The 21162-nt window shown below is 50.9% G+C and overlaps 2 protein-coding genes across 3 annotated transcripts in view; one reads left to right on the top strand and one right to left on the bottom strand.

Moving 5' to 3' along the window:
* Window positions 1-651: 651 nt before the first annotated feature.
* Window positions 652-20794, bottom strand: LOC116569312 (spermatogenesis-associated protein 31E1-like). Of its 2 annotated transcripts, XM_032305460.1 has the most exons (6): window positions 20775-20794; window positions 14203-14326; window positions 6055-6102; window positions 5620-5683; window positions 5011-5071; window positions 652-4771 (listed from the first exon to the last, which is right to left on the bottom strand). In XM_032305460.1, the coding sequence occupies exon 6, from the start codon at window positions 4558-4560 to the stop codon at window positions 700-702; it is 3861 nt and encodes a 1286-aa protein (XP_032161351.1). In that variant the 5' UTR covers window positions 4561-4771; window positions 5011-5071; window positions 5620-5683; window positions 6055-6102; window positions 14203-14326; window positions 20775-20794; the 3' UTR covers window positions 652-699. The 2 variants fall into 2 exon arrangements, with proteins under 2 accessions (XP_032161351.1, XP_032161350.1); XM_032305459.1 differs by lacking the exons at window positions 14203-14326; window positions 20775-20794 and having other exon boundaries at window positions 6055-6336.
* LOC116569313 (serine/threonine-protein kinase MRCK alpha-like) overlaps window positions 13985-21162 on the top strand; it is a 92583-nt gene continuing 85405 nt past the window's right edge. The window contains exon 1 of the mRNA XM_032305461.1: window positions 13985-14110. The gene's annotated coding sequence lies outside the window, so the exon portion shown is untranslated. The remainder of the gene's footprint in view (window positions 14111-21162) is intronic.

Here is a 21162-nt window from a genome sequence, read left to right as displayed (position 1 = left end):
CCCACCCACAGCCACACCCCCTCCATCCCCCAGAAGGGGAAGGGGTTGCCGGTGAGCAGGCCCCTTCAGTGCCCTGGGGCTAGCAGGCTGGTCCCTGGGGATCTCTGTGGCACCCCCCACACATCCTCAGCGCTGGGAGTGAGCTCGTCCTTTGCTGCTCCGAGTGTGAGAAGAGGGGCTGACAGAGCTCAGACGGGATTCCCTGGGGTGAGAAGGCTGCCAGGGAGGCCATCCTCTACTCTCCGTAGGAGACTGTGGGGGGCGGGCGGGGGGACAGGATTTCTCACCTCTGCCCTCAGGGCCAGCCTTGTGTCTCCCAACTGCGGGCCCCACTCTGACCTAGGACTCTGTCTTCCTGGAGCCCGAGCAGGATTTCTGCCTTGGCAGACCCTCCCTGCAGCCACACAAGCTCCAGGTGGAGGGAAAGCAGGAGAGGATGGGCAGAGCGAGTTCCCGGTCTGGGTCTTGTTCACCTTGTCATGGAAACTGAAGGAGATGAGGAAGGAGGCAGGGGTGGGCCCCGCAGTCACCCATCCTCCAAGGCCCCATTCGTTCCGGAAGCCAAAGCAGGCCCTCGGGGAGAGCAGACCTTGATCCTTCCCACCTCCCGCAGCAGGGCACACACAGAGGCCAGCACCACTCACGAGAAAAAGAATATGTATTTTGGGGAAGCAAAGTAATTGCGGCATGGAGAAGCCATTAGCCCATAGAGGATGTGCTAATGTGAGAAAAAAAAGTTTTTCTCTGCACCGTTTGTGTTTTTTCTTGGAGGAAAGTTGTCCTCCCAGGAAAGGCGTGAGGAGCACAGAGTGGTTGGCCCGGTGTGATGTATCTGTGAAGGAGGCAGTGCCTGGGGCAATGTGGCTGCAGGGTGAGGCCTGAAGGGCCTGGCACCAGGGACCCGCACTGGCAGGGTCTGCCTGGGGCCCCCGGCACCCTGGCGGGGAAGGGCCACACGACCCACTCGGTCTTGTTGGCATAGCTGCGGCCCCTGGGGGTGCCCTGTGGGCTGGCTGTCTCCCTCATCACCCTCCTCTGCTCTTGGTAGGAGAGGACCCTGTGGTAGCAGACACTGGGGCGTGCCGAAGCCTGGAGATCCTTCTGGCACCAGCTGAACTCCGGGGCCCTGAATCCCTGGTGAGGCACCATTTTCTCTTCTAGGATCCGCCCCACAGCAGTCACGACCACCTGAGCCTCGGCAGAAGTGCTGTCCATGGCCGACCTGCCTGTGGCTTGTCCCCGGCCCTGGGATGATGAAGACTTGCCCTTTTGAAGGGAATCTTCCAGTCCTTTGCCTCTACTGGGAAGGAACCACTGGAGCAGGTGCTTCATCCTTCTCCTGAAGTAGTTTTCTGGAGGTGCCGCCTCCTTCTTCAGTGAGATCTCACAGGTCTTGCTTCCCGAAGCTTCTGCTGACTCCTGGCTCTGGACGGGGCGTCTCACCTCACTGATCTGGAGGAGCTTCAATTCTGACAACCCTCTGGCAGGCTCTCTTGAGGGGGACCTCCTGGAGCTCTCTCTCTCCTCGTGGGGGACACATGATCTGCTCAGGCTCTTACATTGGTGCTGCAGTCTCAGGGGTCCCGGCTGCCTGAGGGGGCTCTGGCCACGGGATCTTTGGCCACGTGGCACCTGGGAAGTAGATGTCTCTTCACTGGACCCGCTCTGGAAGCCAGACAGACATCCCTGAGAAGCCAAGACGTCAGCAGCGAGGAAAACGTTGGACTGACAGTCTTGAAGGAGACGCTCAGTGGCACAGTCTTGAAGGAGGACCCCAGTCTCACAGTCTTGAAGGAGCACAGTGGGGCTGGCGGCCCGAGGCTGGTTCTCTGACTCCATCAACTTCTGGGGCTCCGATCCGCTGTGCCGAGCCTCAAGGCATAGCTCTTCGGGGTCTTGGGTGACCAACATAGTAGATGGCAGAGGGCTGTCGCTTTTCCCTGAAGACCCCGATCTTCTCAGCTCGCCAGAGAAGCCTTGGTTGTTGTCCAGCACATGGGATTCTAAGGTGACTCCCCAGGCAGGGGCCTCCTCGACCTCCCCGGGCTCTTTGGCACTCAAATCCTGGGGCTCTAAGCTGAGTTCTAGCACGGTCACATCCCGTGAGGCCCAACCCCCATTCGCCCTTCTTGGCTCCTTCATGGCTATTGCTGGACTTGGACTTGCCTCCAAGGTGCTGTTCATAAGAGTCCTTGAGGCAGTCTCACTGTGCCAGATTCTGCCCACAAAGCTGTATGTGAAGGTCCGAGAAGGTGGCCTGGTCTCCTGTCCAGCCGGAGGGCCACCCCCCGGTGAGGTCCCTTCCAGAGCCTGCTGGATTTCCTTACATGTAGGCTGGGGAGCACCAAGGGGATCCCCCCGGGTGGGATAAGACTCTTTCATCACCTCTCCTTGATAGGGCTGAGGAGGATTTCCCACAAACTTGGTCCCTGAGCCGGCCTTGGATACAAAGATGGCTGAGCGGGGAGGGGAGGGCCGGGAGGGGAGGAAGCCCTTCTTCAACTTGAAGATGTTTATAGGCTTGAGAACCTTGAGGGGGAGGCCCCACCGGTGCTTCACCCTAAGCCTTATGATATGTGCTTCTAGCATCCGCTGAGCGTATGGACTGAGGATGGAAAAATCATGGGAAGTGGTCATGCAGGGTTCCCAACACTTGGAAAGTGCTGGCTTTCCAGGTTTCCCATGAGGGCTTGGCTTTCCAAGAAGGTCCGAGGCGTGGTGGGCAGTGAGCCGGGAAGGGACCTGACCCTCTCTGGACTGCCCCAACTTCCTGAAATGGGCTTGACGGTCTTTTTCTGGGTGTCTCTCTTCTGCGCTGCTTGTGGAGGGCTTCAAGTCTGTGTCTGACTCCTCACGATTTCTTCCTGGAGCCTTCCCTGAAGAGCTCGTCACGCCCCTGTGTAGATCTTTCTGGATCCTCCCTGCACCGGACCTTGAATCCTTGCCCAGGCTTTTTCCTGGCACGGTCCTTCTTGGGTACCTGGACCCAGTCTTCTGCGTGGCCTGGCAGCTTCCATCCGTAGACTCAGACTCGGACGTGGGGCTGTGCCAGCTGCGTGCCTGGGGCACCTTCTGGAACTCTTGGTGAGGCTGTATCTTCCGGGATAGATGGATCCTGCGGGGCGGGCCCCTTTCTTGCTTCATGAGCCTCTTCCAAAGGTGCCACTCCAGTTGCTTCCGGAGCTCAGAGTTGATCAAGTTCCCAGGAAGGACAGAGTCTGACCCATGGCCCTTGGGGGCCTGCCCACCCTGTGGAAGGTTGGGAGGACCTCGGCTAAAGACTTCCTGAGATCTTTTCACCACAGCGGGTACCTTGTCACTTTCTAGTTGCTTCTTCAGGAAGTGACATTCCAGGTTCTGAAGGGCAGTTGACACGTAAGACGGTGTCTTCTGGGCTACAGGGCAAGACACCTCGCAGCTCCCCATCTTGGGTGGCAGAGAAGGTGGTCCGACTGGGACAGAGGGTGCAAGGCTTGCCTGGGTCTGGGGCTGAGTTACAGGTGGGAGCTGGGGCTGGTCCAGAGGGAGGGGCCGGGGCTGGGTCTGATCCAGAGGGAGGGGCTGGGGCAGAGGCAGGGGCAGGGACTGGGACAAGCTCTGGGTCAAGGGTTGGGGTGGGGCTGAAGGGTCTTGTACGTCCTGGGTCAGGGAGAGGCCTGGAGTCACGCTGGCCTGAATCTGGAGCGGCAAGGCATGAGAGAGCTCATTGAATATGACGGATGGGAGCTCCAGTGGGGGATCGGTCACCCTGACAGTGGCCACCAGGGACTCGCTGTGCAGAAAGGGGAGACCCCAGAAGAGCTGGCTGCATTTCTGCTCCAAACTGTCCCCTGGAATCTTGGGATGTGGGGGCTTCTCAGCACCGAACAGCTGTTTTGCTTTGCCGCTGATGCTCCAGAAGGACGGGCAGCCCATGTTGTCCTGCCCATCACCTGGGGACTTGAGCATTCTTCCAAAAGACGTCAGCTGGTATTTTGACCTTTCCTTCTTTTCCTTCTCCTTCCAAAACTTCAGTTCTGTTCTCTTGGCGGTTAGTATCTCCAGAAGCTTCTGGATGTCCGGGTTATTGAGAGGGGGGATCCTAGTCTCTCCCTGTCTGTGTCTGGGGTCTCCCCAGAACAAGGCCTCCTGTGGGCCGCCGGACAGGGGCGCTTGACGGGACTCCAAGCATGTTGAGGTGGACAGGTTCCAGGCATTGGCAGCCGCCTGCCACCAGGACAGGGCCGAAATGGGGCAGCATGAGCGGCCCAGGCCCGAGATGGCTGGGCCAGGAGCTGTCCTGTCAGCTGACCAAGGTGTGTGTGGAGCTGAGCTCTGTGGGATAGGGCACGGCAGGGGTGCCCTTGAGTCACACTGAGGGAGAGTCAAAGGAGAATCCGGCTGCTCTGGGGCCAAGGAGGCTGTCAGAGGCCGAGGGGAGGCCTCGGAAGGAGGGAGACATGGCGGGGAAGGAGGAAGAGCAAGGGGCTGGTGTGAAAAGCCATCCGGGGGGAGGAAAGGCTCTGCTGGCCAGGAAGTACTCAGGGAGGAGTGTGAACCGACAGAAATCGAGGTCGTCATTGGTCCTGATGGCAGGGTGGAAGCCAGAGGCCGAGGGGGGCCCGTCAGTGGAGCGTGGGCAGATGATGGGGCCACAGTGCGAGCAGCGTCTTCCACAGGCTCCCTGCATGGCTGACCGGCTCCAGCTGGTGCCTCTCGGCACACCCGCCCAGGGGCTGCTTGATTTAAGAACTGGTGAAAGCCGCCCTGGTCGGAGAGCCTCGACAGGTGGCTGTGGGAGACAGGAGGCGTGAGCAGCAGCTGGGGCCAGGAGCGGTCCCCACGGCCCTCCGCGCCCCACACCCACATCACAATGCTCCTGCTGTCCCTCAGCCTGGGGCTTTGGTCACAGTTTGTCCCCATGGCTCCTCCCGCCCCCTCCCATACCCCCAGGGGCGGTTCTCTGCAGCCCGGGGTCACACCATAGACTTGGGGAGGCTCACCCAGGGGAGAAGGGGGCAGATTCTTTACCTTTGCAGAAGAGAGAACAGGTCCTGAACCTCTTCCAGATCCTGTAGGCAATCTCTGAAAACTAGAAACCGGAGACCGGGTCACAGAGGAAGGCGGGGCCCAGGTGTCTTACAGGAGGCTGGGTACAATGTCCCTTTAGGGGAGACCTTTGGGGGATAGGACTTGGAAGCCCCAAACAGCACTGTCCAAGGCCACGTGCCCGCACGGTGATTACAGGGTTCATGATGGGGATCGCTTTGTCTTCCAAAGTGCTTCCTCGTTCATGACCTTGCTGTGGGAGGAAGGACCACGTGGCCTCAGAGGAATCTGAGCGGAGTTGAACAGCTTGTCCACAGCGGAAGTGGCAGGTCCCGCCCCCAGTCCAGGCCCTGAGGCCCCTGCTGAGCAATACTGGTTTCCAGCCCCTCAGGGCTTTGTTCTGGCACAGAATCTGGGAAGCCTCTGGATTCCGCGCTCCCTCCTCCCATCCCCCAACCCTCCACCAGGGCTCTGTTTCCTGAGGGATCGTCTCAGGCCCTGGTGTCCTGGAGACAGTGGGGCTGGGCCCTCAGAGCAGGGGGTGGGGGACAGTGTAACTGGGGCATGCAGGGCTGAGTGGTGGACACTCACCTTTCAGAGTCTGGTTTTTCTTGCTCCTTCCCCTCTTGCTTCTTCTCCGTGGCTCTGCTTGGTACTGAGATAAGAAAACAGAGGGAGGCTGTGACTCCGGCCCCAGCAGCAGGTAACCTGGTGCTCAGGGACCTGACCTCCGCTAGAGAGGTAGTTCTTAACCTCTGGTCCTCGGCTACTGGTCACTGTGTTTGGGACGCTGTCCTGCACCCCTCCACCACACCTGGACTCCGGCCTAAGATCTTCAGGGAGAAATCCTTGTGTCCCTCTAACCCCTGCCTGGTCTGGCTTGTCCTGGATGGATGGTGGTCTACTCTCTCCTGACAATTCTATTCGTTCCCATCTCAGAAGTCTCTCCAAGTAACTCGGAAAAGTAGAATAATAGAAAAGAAGATAGAATCACACTCTGCTGGGTCTGGGCTGAGGGGTCCTTACCTTCCTGCTCTTCCTATGTTTCTTGCGTGGTCGTGAGGACGGATCAGGCTGGAAATAGGAAAGTAAGAGGAAGAGGAGCCCCAGTCCCCATACGAAGGCAAGGATGGTATTAACTGCCCAGGTAGTGGGACTGGAGCTCAGCCAACCATCAGTAAGGAATTCCTGAGGGAAGAGATAATTCTCCATCTTTTTCCTCTGAGAAGCATTAGTCCCACCACAGTGCTGCCCTCAGGCAACTGAGCCCAGAGTTAGTGACCAGATCGCACTGCTGCCCTCAGGAAACTGAGCCCTGGGTGTGTATGTGCAGACGCAAGCCTCATGCCCACATCACAGAGCTGTGGTCTGGTCACAAAGGGCCCTTGAGGACAGGTAAGGGACACAGGTAGCTGCACCATATCCCCTCTCCACTGCCAGCCCTGTAGCTCCGTCATCCCTCCACCCTCCCAGGCCTGACACTCCTACCCGCTCACCGTGCTAGAGACAGACCTTTGTCAATTTGCCTTTCATCCTGCGTGGAGCTCAGAGAATACCTGTTCCCCTTGGGATCTCCAGTTGTGCTCCATCAGTTTCATAGCTTTTAAAAATCTGGACTTGTGCTCGGAATTTTGGTTAATTCCCAGGAATTTTGTCCTCTGTCTGCAGCTCCATTCTCCCCGCATAATATGTTGTTGCCTTGCATCACCCTAGTACAAATGAAACTCAAATTTCTTTGTGCTTCTTTAGCCATGTGCACTTTGAAAACATCTTAAGATGTTAAGATGCTTTATTTCAATTAATTGTCACTAACTTCAGCTAGAGGGACTTAGAAATTGAATGATTATTCCAAATTTACAAAGTAAGTACAAAACAAAGTGAAATAGTTAAACTTCCCAGGTATGTTTCTCAGTCAGTTCTAGTCTAGTTCTAGTGTAGGATTGGGCGGTTGTAGTTTTTCACTGACTTTCATCCCAGGGCCTGTTGGTTCTAAGGAATCTCCCGTACTTTGGACATGCCCGCCATTTCCTCTTTGGTGGATTAACTGCCTCATTTTTCTGCATAGTCAGGATCGTTAAACACCTTAGCTCTCATTTTATGTGTATTCAAAGGCATGAAGAGCCTAAGGTGGCCGAGCAGCCATCTTCAGTTCCACTTTAATGGAATCACAGCATGTCTCCTGGCAGCAGCATTCTTCCCTTTGAACGAGGGTTCCTAGATCTGCAGGGCATGAGGGTCACAGAAACAAGGAGCAAAGTTTTCCTAGTGACATCATTAGGGTGACACGGGTGTCCCTCCATGTCTAGCGCTCGCTGCCTGGACCCGTAAATCCTGACTATGGGAGAAAGAGCATCACATACGGACGCATTGATTCAGAGCATACCCAGTCTCCTGAAGAACATTGCCCCAGGACACATTTTGCCTGCAAGTGATTGCCACCCAGCCAGCTCTGTAACTGAGTCTTCAAAAGGCCATTTTGTTGTTCTAGCAAGCCAGTTGCTTTGGATGGTGGAAAGCATGGTACGATCATGAATTTTACCATCATGGGCTCACTGCTGCCCTTCATCTGCTATGAAACACATTCCATGCCATGAGTAAACACATACCATGCCAATGGGTAAAGCGTTCTGTGAGTCCAAGGATGGTAGATTTAGCAGATGCACTGTTTGCAGGCAAGGAAACTTTGTATCCAGAGCAGGTGTCTGTTACAGACGCGGACCCGAGATTTGTGCTTGTGCTGAGGCTCAGGGGTCCGTGGTGTCTGCTGGGCCCTGGACCCCAGCTCCTAGACACCTTTCAGACTCCTCGGTGCATCTATTAGTGTGTGAAAGAAAAGGACACTGCGCCTTTCTGTTTTTGTTCCTTCTTTTACTTCTTTCTTCCTACCAGGCCTCATTCCACAAATCATCGGCCGTGGGATTCGTGTGCTTTCTCTCAGTCTATAAGTCACAAGCACCCTTTCCTTCCTTCCTCCATGGTGGGGGCTAGCCAGGGCGTCAGTGTCCCCTCGATTTCACATGGAAAGAGTGGAAGTCCATGAAGAGTCACATATTCACGCACGGACACTGCAGGACAGGCGGGAACTCTGCGTTAGAGCTTCTCAGCAGATACTGTTTTCTTCCTGGGTCTGTCACTGCCTCACTAAGATTACATGTATGTCACATGTGGGCAGAAGACTCTTATAACCCTAGTTTGCAGCAGTCACCACTGCGTCCTGGGAGTGGCGGCCGGGAGCTGAGGTGGGGTGCTGCCTGGCAAGGGGCACAGGGAGCCCAGGGGAAGAAGTGCTAAGCGTTCTCACTGCCCTTGATCTTCCCTGTTACTACCCTGGGCGGTGGTAGGACTCTATGGGCAGATCATATGGTCTCCAGGGCTCTCCCAGTGGGTCCAGCTGAGAAGCCAGGATCCCAGAACACAGACCCCCAGCGGTCCCATAAACTGTTGGCGGCACAGAGCATGGCAGGTAAGCCTAGTGATGGGATGGCAGAGTCCGCACAGGAGCAGCAGCAGATGTCAGCACCTCCTCTGTGCTGAAGTGAACCTTCGAGAAACAGCATTGAATGGAAAACATCACCCTTGTATCAGGACCCCCAGCAAACTTACGTCACTTTCAGTGCACAGCGTTCTCAAAAACACAAACTAAAGGGCTTCGAGGCATGAGAACGGAATGGGAGAATTACATCTTTTAATATTTCCACAATATTTGAAGTGGGTTTGTAGAGTGAAAAAAAGTAGTCAAAGTATTTTTATATTTGTATACTTATCTGTAGGTTCTTATTATTCATGTTACTTTTTCGTTAGCACAGTGGGACGCTGACACATGCACACCTGCATCCAGCTTTCTCCCCCTCCAATGTTCACCTGATTTACCCCGGAACATTACGAACGTGATCAGTTTCACGAGTGAATTAAAGTATAGTAATTATCAACCACTAAAATTTCGGTGGGTTTTTATTAACAATGGATAACCTAGTCTGGGGAGAATTCTATCTTTTTAATACTGTTTCCATCCATTAATATGTATGGAATGTTATATGAGTGAGAAGTTTTCTAAAAATCAGGTTTTAGAAAATTTCTAATAGTATTATGACAATACTGGTGCACAAACACACAGACCAGTGAAACAAAACAGAAATTTCAAAGTCAAACCCTAATCTGTATCCTGTCATCTCTACCTACTCAACGCTAATGTGTATCCGACTTCTCCCTTAGACTGTGTATTTCCTTTCCCGGCTTGGGTGCATCCGTCCATCGCTACTGCTCTCCACTGCTGCCATGCTAACCACGCGATGTTGCTATCTTTTGGCCACCATCACCCCGATATGCTTCCATCATCAGCCTTTGGTGTGAAAACAGGAAAATGGATACATCGTTTCCAGGATATTTAAAGATGTATTTAGATTTCCTGAAGAAACAGTGAAAAACTTTAAAAACAAGACATGAAACCCTTATTCTGAATCCCCACTAAACTGACAGACTCAGGTTCCAGCTCATGGGCTGCATGCAAAGGCGGTTCACCGTAGGATAACCTCGACTCTGTTAACAGGATGAAGGGAAACCACATGACCGACTCACCAACGGATACAGAAAAAGCACCAGACAGAATCCAAACCCGTCGTGGTATAAACACACAACACACCAGGACGAGGGGGAACTTCCTCAACTGGATAAAGGGCATTTATGGAAAACAAGCCGCTAATATCATAGTCAGTGGTCGCAGCCTGAAAAGCTTCCCCCCTCGCCACTCCTAGTCAGCACCGTGTGGGAGGTGCTAGCCAGAACAGTGAGGCAAGAAAAATAAAGTAAAAGACATCCAAAATGGAAAGGAAGAGGTAACACTATCTCTACGCATAGATTACAGGAGCTTACTTACAGAATATTCCATGATACAAGGTCAAAACACAAAATCAGGGGTGCCTGGCTGGCTCAGTTGGCTGAGTTTTGGCTCAGCTGGCAGGACCCAACTGTTGTGAGTTCAAGCCCCGTGCTGGGCATGGAGAATACAGTAAAAATGAAGTCTTAAAAAAACAACAATAAAATAAAAAATAAAAAACCCTGTAAAATCAGTTATATTTCTATAAACTGGCAGTTAACAATTCCTAGAACAAGTCCATTTATAACAGCATCAAAAAGAATAAAATACTTAGGAATAAATTTAACCAAAGAGATGTCTGAACTGATAGTGAAAAAAAAAAAAAAAACAACACTGCTGAAAGAAACTAAAGAAGATCTGAGTAAATGGAAATAATTCTGTGTTCATGGATTCAAGGACTTAAAGATTAAATGATTCAAGGATTAAATAATATCATTTAATATCATTAAGATGGAAATACTTCCTAAAGCAATCTACAGACTCAATACAATCCTGATTCAGTACGATCCCTATCCAAATTTCAATGGCATTTTTTTTTTTTACATAAATGGAAAAGCTGATACTAAACTTCATAAGGAATCTCCAGGGACCGCAAATAACCAAAAACAACCTCAAAGTTGGAGAACTCACATGCCTTGATTTCAAAATTTACTATAAAGCAAAGGAATTGAGACACGGTGATACTGGCATGAGGCTATACATACAACGACAGAACAGACAGGAGAGTCCTGAAAGCTAGAGAGCCCATCTCTCTACGGCCAACAGACCAGGACAACAGTGCCTTCAGCAGACGGTCCAGGGACAACTGGAAATCACATGCAGAAGAACGAAACTGGACACACACAAAAATTAAGTCCAAAGGGATCAGACGGGGCGCCTGTGGGGCTCTGTTGGTTACACGTCTGCCTTCAGCTCTCAGGTCATGATCCCAGGGTCCCGGGATCAAGCCCCGCGCTGGGCTCCCTTCTCCTGGGAAGTCCGCTTCTGCCTCTCCCTCTCCCTCTGGGCTCTCTTTCTCCTTCTCTCAAATAAATAAATAAAATCTATAAAAACAAAAACAAACAAAACACCAAGATGGATCAGGGTCCTACAACAAAGCTACAACTATGAAACTCTCAGAAGAAAACACAGTGGTGTATCTTCCTGACTCTGGATTTGACAACAGATTTCTCAGCGAGGACACCAGAAGCAGCAGCAACGAAAGACTAGACAAACTGGCCTTCATCAAATTACAGACTTCAGCGCATCAAAGCATACAAACCAAAGAAATGACAAGACTACCTCCAGAACTGTGGGGAAACACTTGCAAATTGCGTATCTGGTAAGGGTCTAGTGTCCAGGGCATGGGAAGACTCTTGGAACGCAACGATAAAGAGACAAACAGCCCAGTTTGAAAATGGGTGAAAGACTTCTGAAGTCTCTTCCCCAAAGACACACAAAGAGCTGCACAGAAGAAAAGAGGCTCGACATCGTCGGTCTTCTGGGAAGGGCAGTCACAACCACGTGCTTCACACCTACCGGTGCAGCAAAAATCGGAAACAACCGAGTGTCAGTGAGGCTCTGGGGAAACCGGCGCCCTCCCGCGCTGCGGGCAGGGCAGGGGGTGTAAAATGGTGCAGCCGCTGCGGAAAACCGTCTGGCAGGTGCTCAGTAAGTGAAGCATAGACTCACCATTTGATCCAGCAACTGTACGGCCAAGAACACACAAGAAAGACTGAAAATGGGGATCCAAACATGCTTGTACGCGAGCTCACAGCAGCCCTCCAGCAGCCAGAGTGCCGTGGCCATCCAGCCACCGAGAAATCTCGCAGTCGTGCTTTCTAAAACCAGTAGATTGCTTTTTCTGTTGAAGGAGCTGTTTTGGGGCGCCTGGGTGGCTCGGCTGGTTAAGCATCTGCCTTCAGCTCAGGTCATGATCTCAATCCAAGGACTGAGCCCCACGTTGGGCTCCCTGCTTCTCCCTCCTCCTCTGCCCCTCTCCATGGCTTGTGCTTTCTTTTGTTCTCAAATAAAGTAAATAAAAGTCTTTAAACAAAAAAAATTGTACACTTGTAAGTCAATTACACCTCAATACAGTAGGCTTTAAAAAGCTGAGTCTTGATTATTGCTTAAAGACCGGGGTGGGCACATAACGCTCATCTGCTTCCCGGGTACGTAAGCGCCCGTTATGCAAGCAGCACAGGCGTCCGACAGGAGAAGCGTACATAAACAAACCGCCCCATCGGAGTACTGCCATGCTCAGTGAGCGTGCTGGTTTACCAGCTCCGGGAGAGGACAGATTGTCCCAGTGTTTATAGACAGCTCTTCCACGACGATGAAACGTCGGGTGACCCGAGCCTCGCGAGCATTCTTTAAAAGGAAAAAAAAAAAAAGACATTTTATTTAATTTTTTTTAAGGATTTTATTTATTTGACAGATCACAAGTAGGCAGAGAGGCAGGCAGAGAGAGAGGAGGAAGCAGGCTCTCCGCTGAGCAGAGAGCCCGATGTGGGGCTCCATCCCAGGACCCTGCCAAAGGGATCAGACGGGGTGCCTGTGGGGCTCTGTCGGTTACAGAAGTTTTAATCCACTGAGCCATCCAGGCGCCCCTAAAAACACATTTTAAATCTCAGTAACTGCAAACACAGAATCTGTTAGATGCTCCCTAGCACTCCATCCGACAATATTCATCTGAGTAAGTAAACCAACCGACAGTCTGGGTGAGTTTCAAGTTCAAAGTTTTATACCCTGTTACTTTGAGACAACGGTGCTTTCTTTTCTCATGATTCCCAGTTCACCCAGTCCGTGAGGTGACCGCACACATACACACACACGTTATTTAGGTGCTCTGAGAATGCCGAAGCAAACAAACCCCCACACCCAGAATGACTGAGCCCAAGGGAAACTTCTGTGGGAGATAGGCACCTTTTAGGTCACAACGAGGCCATGATACCTGGATTATCCACTGGTCAAAATGTATGGCCAGGATTTGTTCACTCCAACATCTACCACATTTGCCTAAAACAGAGCTACAGTGACGATGGCAATCATCACAGATGGGGAGGGACTGTGAGAGAGGCTCTGATGACACAAGAAGGGCACGAGTCCTCTTGTACTACTGTATTTCCTTTGAATATGCCTAAGATTTCCCATGATAAAAAGTTGAACAGACAGACCCTGTTCTCCTTCACCTACAAAACAGCAGATAAAAATCCTTCCTAACCATCAGGTCAAGTAAAACTCAACCATGACCTCATCCAGACACGCGTGAGGCAGTGGCGGAGGCTACTTCAGAAGACACAGAACCTTCCTGCACCCTGCTGATGGCAGGTCACTAGTAATAAGCCGCCCACCCTGGGGAATTTGTAGATGCTTCAGGCGTGCAAGGCTGGAAAAATACTGAGATCCTTGGGTAGAGCTGGCACCATCTTCCTATGCAAAGGTTCCTTGCCTCTACGCTTCTAACAAGGGACATGCCAGGACCCACGGCTGTGACACTGAGAGCACGTGGAATGCACACCCCCGAGTGGGCTTGACCACCTTCACGCCACTCTTGACTCAGACCCGAATGCCATGGGTTTGCTGGGGGTCACGGGGGAGGACGTGAAGAGAGGCGAGCCTCCCCTACCTTTCCAAAGTGAAGTATTTTTATTACGACTTAAAAAATACTCAATGGAGGAATCTTAGGACATGGGAAAGTGCAAAAAATTTTTAACAGATTAGGTAGTTACAAGACCCCTTGACAGTGGCTGTCCTTCTTTTATAAGAGTTTATACTCTGTTCAAATCAGGATTTTACTGCCATAGTGTCAGAACCTGAGTTAAAAAAATTATTTTAATTAATAATTACTGAAAACATGATTTCGGTGGAGATAACACTACTCTGCTGTGGATACACCACAGAGTAACTATGGCACCAGCGCTGGGTGAAGGCAGTTTCCCTTCTCTTGTTTTTTTACATCACACCGTGACCACGTCGGACTCTCTTCTGCAGACAGCGCCCCGGACGCAGGTATAAGCGCTAGCGTGGTCCGGCGTCACCACCGCAGACTGGGGAGGACACCCGCTCCCCGACGCGCATGCTGCCCTTCTCTTCCAGGAAGCTGCCCACGCTACCTTCCCCCAAAGCTGCCCTAAGTAATTAGGTTGACGAGGAGGTGATTACAGGCAGACCCGCCTCTCCAACACGGAGCAGGAGCGCCCTGGCTTCACACCCACGAGTGGTCCACAGGTGAGTTTTCATGACAAATTACCATTTCATACATAATTCAGCGGGTTAGCAAGCACAGAAGAACTGTGTAATTTTCTTCAAAAGAGTTGTACCTTTTGGTCTTCGGTCTCCTGTTCCTGCAGCAGGCGCTCCAGGTCGGCCAAGTCATTGTGCTGAAACCACTTGATGTCACTCCGTGAGGCCTGCAGTCCTTTCTGAATGGCAAAGCAGGCAGCTCTGTCTCTGCAGGGAAGAGAGACCACCAGACTGGGGTTTGCAAAGGTCTTGTCAACATTCTTGCCCGCGCTCCGGGGCCGCTCACTGCGCACTCGCTAACGCGCAGGTCAGCAGGACCCTCTGGCGGCGCACATGGCCCCGCGTGCCTCACTGTGCGTGTCCTTCTCACAGAGCGACCGTGCTCACCCCGGTGGAGCTCCCCCTGCCTCGTTTTGCCCTCTCAGAAGGCAGCGTGCGCGTCTGCTCACCCACAGCAATTTCTTCTTTCTGAGACACACACAACTCTAGTGACCTCACCCTAAGCGCCATCTCGGATCGGACCGGCGCAGACTATGCCCTTATTCTGCCATGAGAAGTGATACCAACTGTGGCCTCTGGTTGTGGCGGCTGAAACTCCAGTAAGAGCTTCTAAACCAAGTTAGGGAGGGAGGGTGTCTCTGACATTAAGCTGCATTATTTTAAAGTATGTGCAAGGCTTCTGCCGTGAAGATGGAATAGTCCTATTTTCCCTATTTTTCTAAGTACAAGCCCAAACCCCGGAGACTACACATAGAACAAACATAAGAAGACTCTGAGAAGTGCAGAAAAATGACAGGCTGGTTGGCGACCTATTGCATGCCGTCTCGTGTGCTTCCCTGACTTGGAGCTGATGAAGCTGACCCACTCCAAGTGCCCAGGGGCGCAGGCACAAAAGCTCACAGAACCTGTCCTCCGTGGCCCAAGGGACAAGAAAGGGGCAACCCAGCAAGCAGAAATGACTCCACTGTAGCCAAACCAGAGAAAAACCTGGGCTCATCCCCCCACACCAGCGAGGGCTGAGGGTCCCAGATTCGGACGGCTGCAAAGCTAGGAGGCGCGCCAACAGCCGCCCTGGTAGCCTCCGAGAAGGGAGCCAGGACTGGACCCCGTGAGCCAGTAACAAGGGCCCTCCCCGAGGCCTCCATGAAGACCTCGTGGAGAGCCCCCGCCTCCGCTCCCCTACAGGGAGGGACAGCCTCCTTTTCCTGGCTTGGGCTGTGCCAGAGGCGGCTCAGGGGAGAGCGGGACTCTCATTAACACCGACGGAAATGAAAACAACCCCACCCGGGTGTCAGTGGAGGCGGAAGGGGGACCCCGGCCTTGTACCTCCACCTGGCAGTCATGAGGCAGTAGTGAATGCCCCTCACCCCTAATGGAAGAGTGACAGAGAAAGCCGACTAAAACCCAAGGTTTAAATAAAGCATAAACTCTGAGAGCAGAATCTGAAAATGTCCTGATTTCAAGTATCACTTGTCATACCAAGAATCAAAAGATATCAAACAGAATGAAAGAAAATAATCAACAAATACCAATGTTGAGTTGACAGATGTCTGGATTATATGAGAGTCATTTTAGAGCAGTCATGATAAAAATACTTCAGTGGGCACTTATGAACAGGCTTGGAACAAGGGAAAAACAGCCCCAGGAAAGAAACATGAGACAAAGAATCCCATGGGAAGCTAGAACTGAAAAACACCATGGCCAGAAGAAAAAAAAAAAAAAAAAGACAAAAAGGAAAAGCACAGGGATGGGCTTAGCAGCAGGCCGGGTGGGACAGAGAGAAGAACGGGAGAAGTAGCGGACAGAACAGAAGCTAGGCAATGGAAACCAGAGAAAAACACACGACAACGAAAGAGCAGGGTCTCAGGGACCTGCGGAACTACAGCGAAAGCTGCCACACTGGCCGCAGCCGGGGGCTGGAGGACGGAGAGATAGCAGGGCTGAAAAGTACTCAAAGAAATAAGGATGGAAGGTGCCTCCAATTTGGTAAGAAGCTGGGCAAAATTCATACAGGTAAACCCAAACAAATGCCAAAATTACAGTAAAGCTTCTGAAAACTAATGATGATAAAGAAATCTTGAAAGCAGCCCTAAAATGACACCTTACATAGAAGAGAAAAATAATTTGAGAGACCAGTTAGAAACCAGGGAGGTCAGGAAAAAGTGGGGTTTTTATATTTACATTTATATTCCAAATGCTTGGAAGAAGAGAACTCGCAAACAAGAATTCTGCAACAAGCAGAAAGATCCTTTAGGGAACAGGGGAAACGAAGGCAAATGAAGGAAAACCAAGAGAAGATAACCCCAGCAGTCCAGGGGAAAAGGAATGGCTAAAGGAAGCTTTCCACATAGAAAAAAATAAGTAAAGAAAACGAAAGAATCTTAGATTATCAGAGAGGAAGAGAAAACAGAGTAAGTAAAATTATGAACAAACACACTACGCTTTTCTTACTTTCCCAAGCTTTCTAAATTATTTTGGATGATTTAAGTAAAAATTAGAACACTGTCTGATGTGGTTTTCAAGTATGTGCAGGAAGTACTGAAAACAATTATAAACAAGGAGAGTAGACAAGTGTAAGGAAGGTAAAGGTTTCTCTACCTGAAATGGTAAAATGATGAGACCAGCAGATGGTGATAAGTTACGTGTATACATAATGTCATATTGAAAGCAATGACTAAAAACAAACAGGACTATGCAATGAGAAACACTCAAAAACACCATGGATAAGTCAAACTAGAATCCCAAAATAAGTTCACATAACCCCCAGAAAGGCAGGAAAAAGAAAACAGAAAAACAAAAAGGAGATAACAAATATGCAACAAAAAATAAAGTGCTCTCACATGTCCAGTAATTACTTTAAATGTAAATGGCCAAAATACATGATTTAAAGATAAAGACTGGCAGAATGGATCAAACAGGTCCCAACAATATCCCACCTTTGAGAAAATATACCACAAGGTACATAATAATTTGGTAGTGGCTGTATGTGTGATACACACGGAAAATACAGCATGCAGACATTCATCAGGAGAAAGCAGAATACCTACGCTGTTATCTGATGAACAAAGAAAATTACCAGAGACAGGGAAGAACATTATACAGTGATGACCAGGATCAATTAACCAAGAAAATATGCAAACGACAGAGCTACAAAAGGCTGAGAAGCAAAAACTGAGGTAAGAGAAAGAACACAGACACATCACAACTACCGTAACTGCAGAACTACCAGACGGAGAACCAGCAAGGCCAGATCAGACGTCAACATCACCGTGAACTAAGACGATCTAAGTGTCGCTTATGCAACACATCACCGAGCAATGGCCAAATATTCATCTTTAGTGACCAGGCAACATATTCTCACACAGACCACATCGGGAGCCATGACACAAACTGCAACAAATCTAAAATCTCCCAACACTTGGAAAATTAAACACACTTCTAAGTAATTTGTGGGTCAAAGAGAGTCTAAAGAAAAATAAAATATACCAAACTCAATGAAAATAAACAGACCAAGGTGTGTGGGACAAGGCTAGAGGAGCACGCAAGTAGCGCACAGCACTAACATATTAGAAAAAAGGAAAAGTCTCAAATCAACAATCAAGATTCCCAACTAAAGAATCTAGAAAAAGAGCAGAAAGAAGCCAAAGAAGAGCAGAAGGCAGGAAACAGTGGCAGAAAATGACAGAATTGAAAATAAAAACACAACGGAGAACAATCACTGAAACAAACAGCTGGTTCTTTGCAAAGATAAATAAAATTGAACTGTAGCAAAACTAACTAGAAAGAGAGGAGCCAGAATACCAGACAGGAATGAAACGTGTTATCACATTTAGAAGAAAAAGGAAATATTATAAAGAACATAACTAAAGTCTGACAGCTGAGAAGAACGAATTCCTTGAAAAACACAAACCATCTTAACTCATCAATATGACGCTGACAATCTGACCAGTAGTAAGGAAATTGAATTCAGAATTAAAATTCTTCTAAAACATAAATCCCTAGGCCTGGTTGGCTTTACTGGAGAAATCTACCAAACCTTTAAGGAATTGACATTAATTTTATACTATTTCTCCAGAAAACACAAGAAGGAATCCCACGGGATTTTACGGACTCGTCTCCTAATGACAAGACCAAAGTCCAAAAAATGCAAACATCATTAGCTATTAGGGGAATATAAATTAAAATCACAATAAAATCTCTCTATACACTTATCAGAATGGCTAAAATTTAAAAAAAAATGACAATACCAAATGTTTCTGAGGATGTCGAGAAACTACTTCACTTAAACACTATTTATGGGAATGCAAAATGATACAGCCGCTCTGGAAAACAGGCGACGCCATGAGACCAGCAGCCGCACTCCTTGGCCTACGCCCACAGAAATGAAAACCTAGCTTTAGAGAAAAACCTGTGCATAAATGCTCACAGCAGCCTTCTGTGTTCTAGCCCCAGGCGGGAAAGAGCGTAGACATCCTCTGTCGGTGAGTGGTTCAACCAATGGTGCTGCTTCTGGACCGTGAAGTGCGACTCAGTAATCATAAGGAACGAATTCGCGATCCACATGACACAGGCGGACCCCCACAGAATTCATGCCGAGGGAAAAAGCGACTCCCAAACACTACTGAGTGCACGGCCGCACTTGTATTAACAATCTTGAAATGACAACATCACAAAAAGGGAGACCGGACGTGGCTGCCAGGGCATAAGGAGCGAGCAGGGCGGGAGGACCACTGGTACGGCCACCAGGGATCCGCGGTGACGGAAATGTTCCGGATTCTGCCTTCATCCGTGTCCACATCCCAGCTATGAAGCAAGCACTGGGGAGACAGGGCAAAGGGCCCCAAGAACGTCTGCACTATTAGTGGTGAACAGGGAAAGACCCAGCATGGAGTGAGCGCTCCGCCGAGACTCCTGCCAGCAAAGCTCCCCCACCGCTTGCTGAGAGTCAGAGACTAAGCCCTGCGCGTAACTGTCCAGGCCTGACGAATTCATCCGATAATTTACTAAACACCAGCATCGCCTCCAGTGCTCCCACCTGGTACCTCTGGATGGGTCCTGGGTGGAACGTTTAAAGTGATGTGTCAGAGCACGGCAAGTGGGAGCAAGCACAGCCCAGGCCTCCGGGCCGGGACCACAGACAAGGTGACCCTGCACTCGGGCCCCGATGAGGACGCACACGAGCTCCATGTGGCCGCATGCCGGCGCTCCAGGCTGCTGGGCGTGGGTGTAGAACGGGCTGCACACCCCCACCCCCGGCCCCCTGAAGCCGGCGCTGCGGTGTGTGCCTGAGCTTGCCGCGCCGGCAGGAGCCCACGGGGAGAGGCGAGAGGCTGGTGCGGGGCCACGGGAAGCTGGGCTCTGAGCCTTGGCGCTCGGCCCCCTCTTCTATGTGCCAGTCTCTGCTCATTTATTGACCGAGCTGGTGTCTTCTGAGCACAACTGAGCGGAGATGCGCTCCCAGGCAATGAACTAGTAAGAACCGACGGAGGCGCCACAGAAGCAGAGCCCAGCAAGCGTGAGGCAGGATGAGCAGGGGACAGCGGGGCCTTGTGCGTGTGTGTGCACACGCACGTGTGGGAGGCCTGACAAGCAGGGGACTGTGACAGGCAGCGTGCGCACCCGTGTGTGATCATGGATTCCATGAGAGACCAAAGCCCTCCAGCTGTGAGACTCTCCCCGCATGTGGCAGGGTCTCGGCTTGGTCTGCGAGGTGAGGGAGGGCCCTGCAGAGGCATCACCGTGCGGGGTGAGCGGCACGAGCCGGCATCAAGGAGGAGGGGGGAGATGATTCTAGGCACAGGGACTGGTGTGTTCAAAGGCCCGAAAGTGAGAGGAAACTAGCGTATAGGGCCAATGAGGCTACAGCATGAGCACCTGAAGGAAAAGGGGACAAAAGGAGTCTGGAAAGGTGGTCTAGAACGGAGAAGACTGTAGTAAGGACTTGGATCTTTGTTTCAGGAACGAGGGGAGCGCTTAAGCATGACATCATCAGAGGAGCGTTTTTAACAAAGATCATTCTGGCTATGCTGTTAAAAAGGAAAAGAGGAAACAAAAGTAAATCTGAGACCTAAAATTCAAAGTCCCTTAATGATCCACTCAAAGGACAGAGGAGGCTTGGGCTAGAGGGTGGTACCCGCGGTGGGGGCAGCTGGCTGCCCAGCGGGGCCAGCCCAGCCCACTGCTCTCCGCTCTCCCTCTCCACAAAAGTGGAGACGCCACACAGCCAGGGCGCGTGTGCTCGAGCGCGCAGATTTGCTCGTGGCTTCTATGATCCTGGCAAGCTGCAGAGCAAGGTCAGCAGGGAGCAGGACTCGGGGCAGGGCGGTGGGCCACGGAGGGCTCTGCTGAGCGACTGTGTGGGCGGCGACCATGGACCTTCAAAGACACTACGCTGCCACAGAGCTGCAGAGGGAAGTAAGTTTGGCTTTCCCGACATCAATAAATAAAACCAATCAATTAAAAAAAATGCTTTCGGCATCCTTCTAGTGATGGTCTCATCAGTGCCGCACCAATTACTTCGTGGAAATTCCTCTTTAAACAGAAAGTCGGTATTACCTAAGGCAGAGAGCCTCTAACAAAGGCATTCCCAAGGAAGATCACCGTCACCTCCAGAGGACCTCTGACGGGCAACACAGGTCAAGTTACTCACACAAACACGATGTCCCCTCTCTTGGGAGTAAGCGGTGATAGCACTGGCTATGGTGGCAAACCCATAGGAGTAGATGATGGCTTCTTCGGTCTTCATGAACTTTGCCAGGCGGTCCTCCAAATCCAAGTGCACATGTACAATAAGATGTTCAGTGGTTGAAACATCTCATTCTTTTTCTTTAAGTACAGAATAAAGTAAATAATGAAAGCAGTTTAGTTGGTAATACTGTCACTTTACGGCCAAATGAAACCGCCTTTGAATTGTAAATTATATGGGATCTGCTGAGATGACTCTCGGCCAAACGATTCCCCAAGCCTGTGAATGGCATCAGCTACTCCTTCGCCCTACGAGGTATCAGTGGGGCCGCACCGACCCTGGCTCTCGCTTC

This window comes from Mustela erminea, chromosome 11, assembly GCF_009829155.1.
Source record: "Mustela erminea isolate mMusErm1 chromosome 11, mMusErm1.Pri, whole genome shotgun sequence".
Classification (NCBI taxonomy): Eukaryota; Metazoa; Chordata; class Mammalia; order Carnivora; family Mustelidae; genus Mustela; species Mustela erminea.
The sequence above is the reverse complement of the archived record's forward strand: the minus strand, read 5'-3'. Positions and strand labels throughout refer to the sequence as shown.